At 59.0% G+C, this 1,401-nt stretch overlaps 1 protein-coding gene across 1 annotated transcript in view; it reads right to left on the bottom strand.

The window, feature by feature from the left end:
• Positions 1–1,401, bottom strand: part of STRIP1 (striatin interacting protein 1) — a 14,184-nt gene that overhangs the window by 10,792 nt on the left and 1,991 nt on the right. Inside the window, exon 3 of the mRNA XM_029962469.1 lies at positions 6–250. Coding sequence (XP_029818329.1) covers positions 6–250 — 245 coding nt within the window. The remainder of the gene's footprint in view (positions 1–5; positions 251–1,401) is intronic.

Here is a 1,401-nt window from a genome sequence, read left to right as displayed (position 1 = left end):
CGGACCTTGGGGGCCCAGGGCAGCCCCTTGGGGCAGGTGATGCGCTCGCTGGGGGGGTGCTGGGTGGGGGGGGGCATCACTTCATCCCGCTCCAGGGGGAAGGTCTCCCCCTCCAGGCTGTTGTCGTCGTCGTTCTCCTCCTCCTCCTCCCGCGAGTCGTCGGCTTTGTAGGGATCGCGCTCGTTGAAGGCGTCCAGGTTGTCCTGCTTGATGAGGGCCTGCGGGGGGGCAGAGCATCCAGGGAATGGGCCTGCTCCAAGGGCAGTGCCCAGCCCCCGGAGGAGACCTCGCTCATGTCACCGTCCCCTCGATGACGTCACCATGCCCTCGGTGATGTCATCATGCCCTCAATGATGTCATCATGCCCTCGGTGATGTCACCATCCCCTCGATGAGGTCACCATCCCCTCACTGATGTCACCATCCCCTCGATGACATCACCATGCCCTCAGTGATGTCACCATCCCCTTGATGACATCACCATCCCCTCGATGATGTCACCATGCCTTCATTGATGTCACCATCCCCTCAATGACATCACCATGCCCTCGGTGATGTCACCATGCCCTTGATGATGTCACCATCCCCTCGATGACGTCACCATCCCCTCGATGACATCACCATGCCCTCACTGATGTCACCATGTCCTCAGTGATGTCATCATGCCCTCGGTGATGTCACCATCCCCTCAATGTCACTGTGTCCTCACTGATGTCACCATGCCCTCGATGATGTCACCATGCTCTCGATGACATCACCATGCCCTCGGTGATGTCACCATGTCCTCACTGATGTCACCATGCACTCACTAATGTCACCAACCCCCTGATAATGTCACTATCCCCTCAATGATGTCACCATGCCCTCATTAATGTCACCATGCCCTCGATGATGTCACCATTACCTCACTGATGTCACTATCCCCTTGATGATGTCACCATGCCTCCCTGATGTCACCACACCCTGACTGATGTTACCGTACCCCCATTGCTGTCACTTCCCCCTCGTTGATGTAACCACGTCCTCACTGATGTCACTGTCCCCTCGTTGCTGTCACCGTACCCTCGTTGGTGTCACCATGCCCTTGATGTCACCACCCCCTCATTGCTGTCACTGTCTCCTCATTGATGTCACCATGCCCTCCCTGCTGTCCCTGTCCCCTGTTGCTGTCCCTGTCCCCCGTTGCTGCCACCCCCCCACTGTCCCTGTCCCCTGTTGCTGTCCCTGTCCCCTGTTGCTGTCCCCCACTGCTGTCCCTGTCCCCCGTTGCTGTCCCATCCCCCATTGCTGTCCCTGTCCCCCACTGCTGTCCCTGTCCCCCGTTGCTGTCCCTGTCCCCTGTTGCTGTCCCTGTCCCCTGTTGCTGTCCCCCACTGCTGTCCCTGTCCCCTGTTGCTGTCCC

The sequence above is a fragment of the Manacus vitellinus genome, unplaced genomic scaffold (genome assembly GCF_001715985.3).
Source record: "Manacus vitellinus isolate BGI_N305 unplaced genomic scaffold, ASM171598v3 scaffold_47_pilon, whole genome shotgun sequence".
NCBI lineage: Eukaryota > Metazoa > Chordata > Aves > Passeriformes > Pipridae > Manacus > Manacus vitellinus.
The sequence above is the reverse complement of the archived record's forward strand: the minus strand, read 5'-3'. Positions and strand labels throughout refer to the sequence as shown.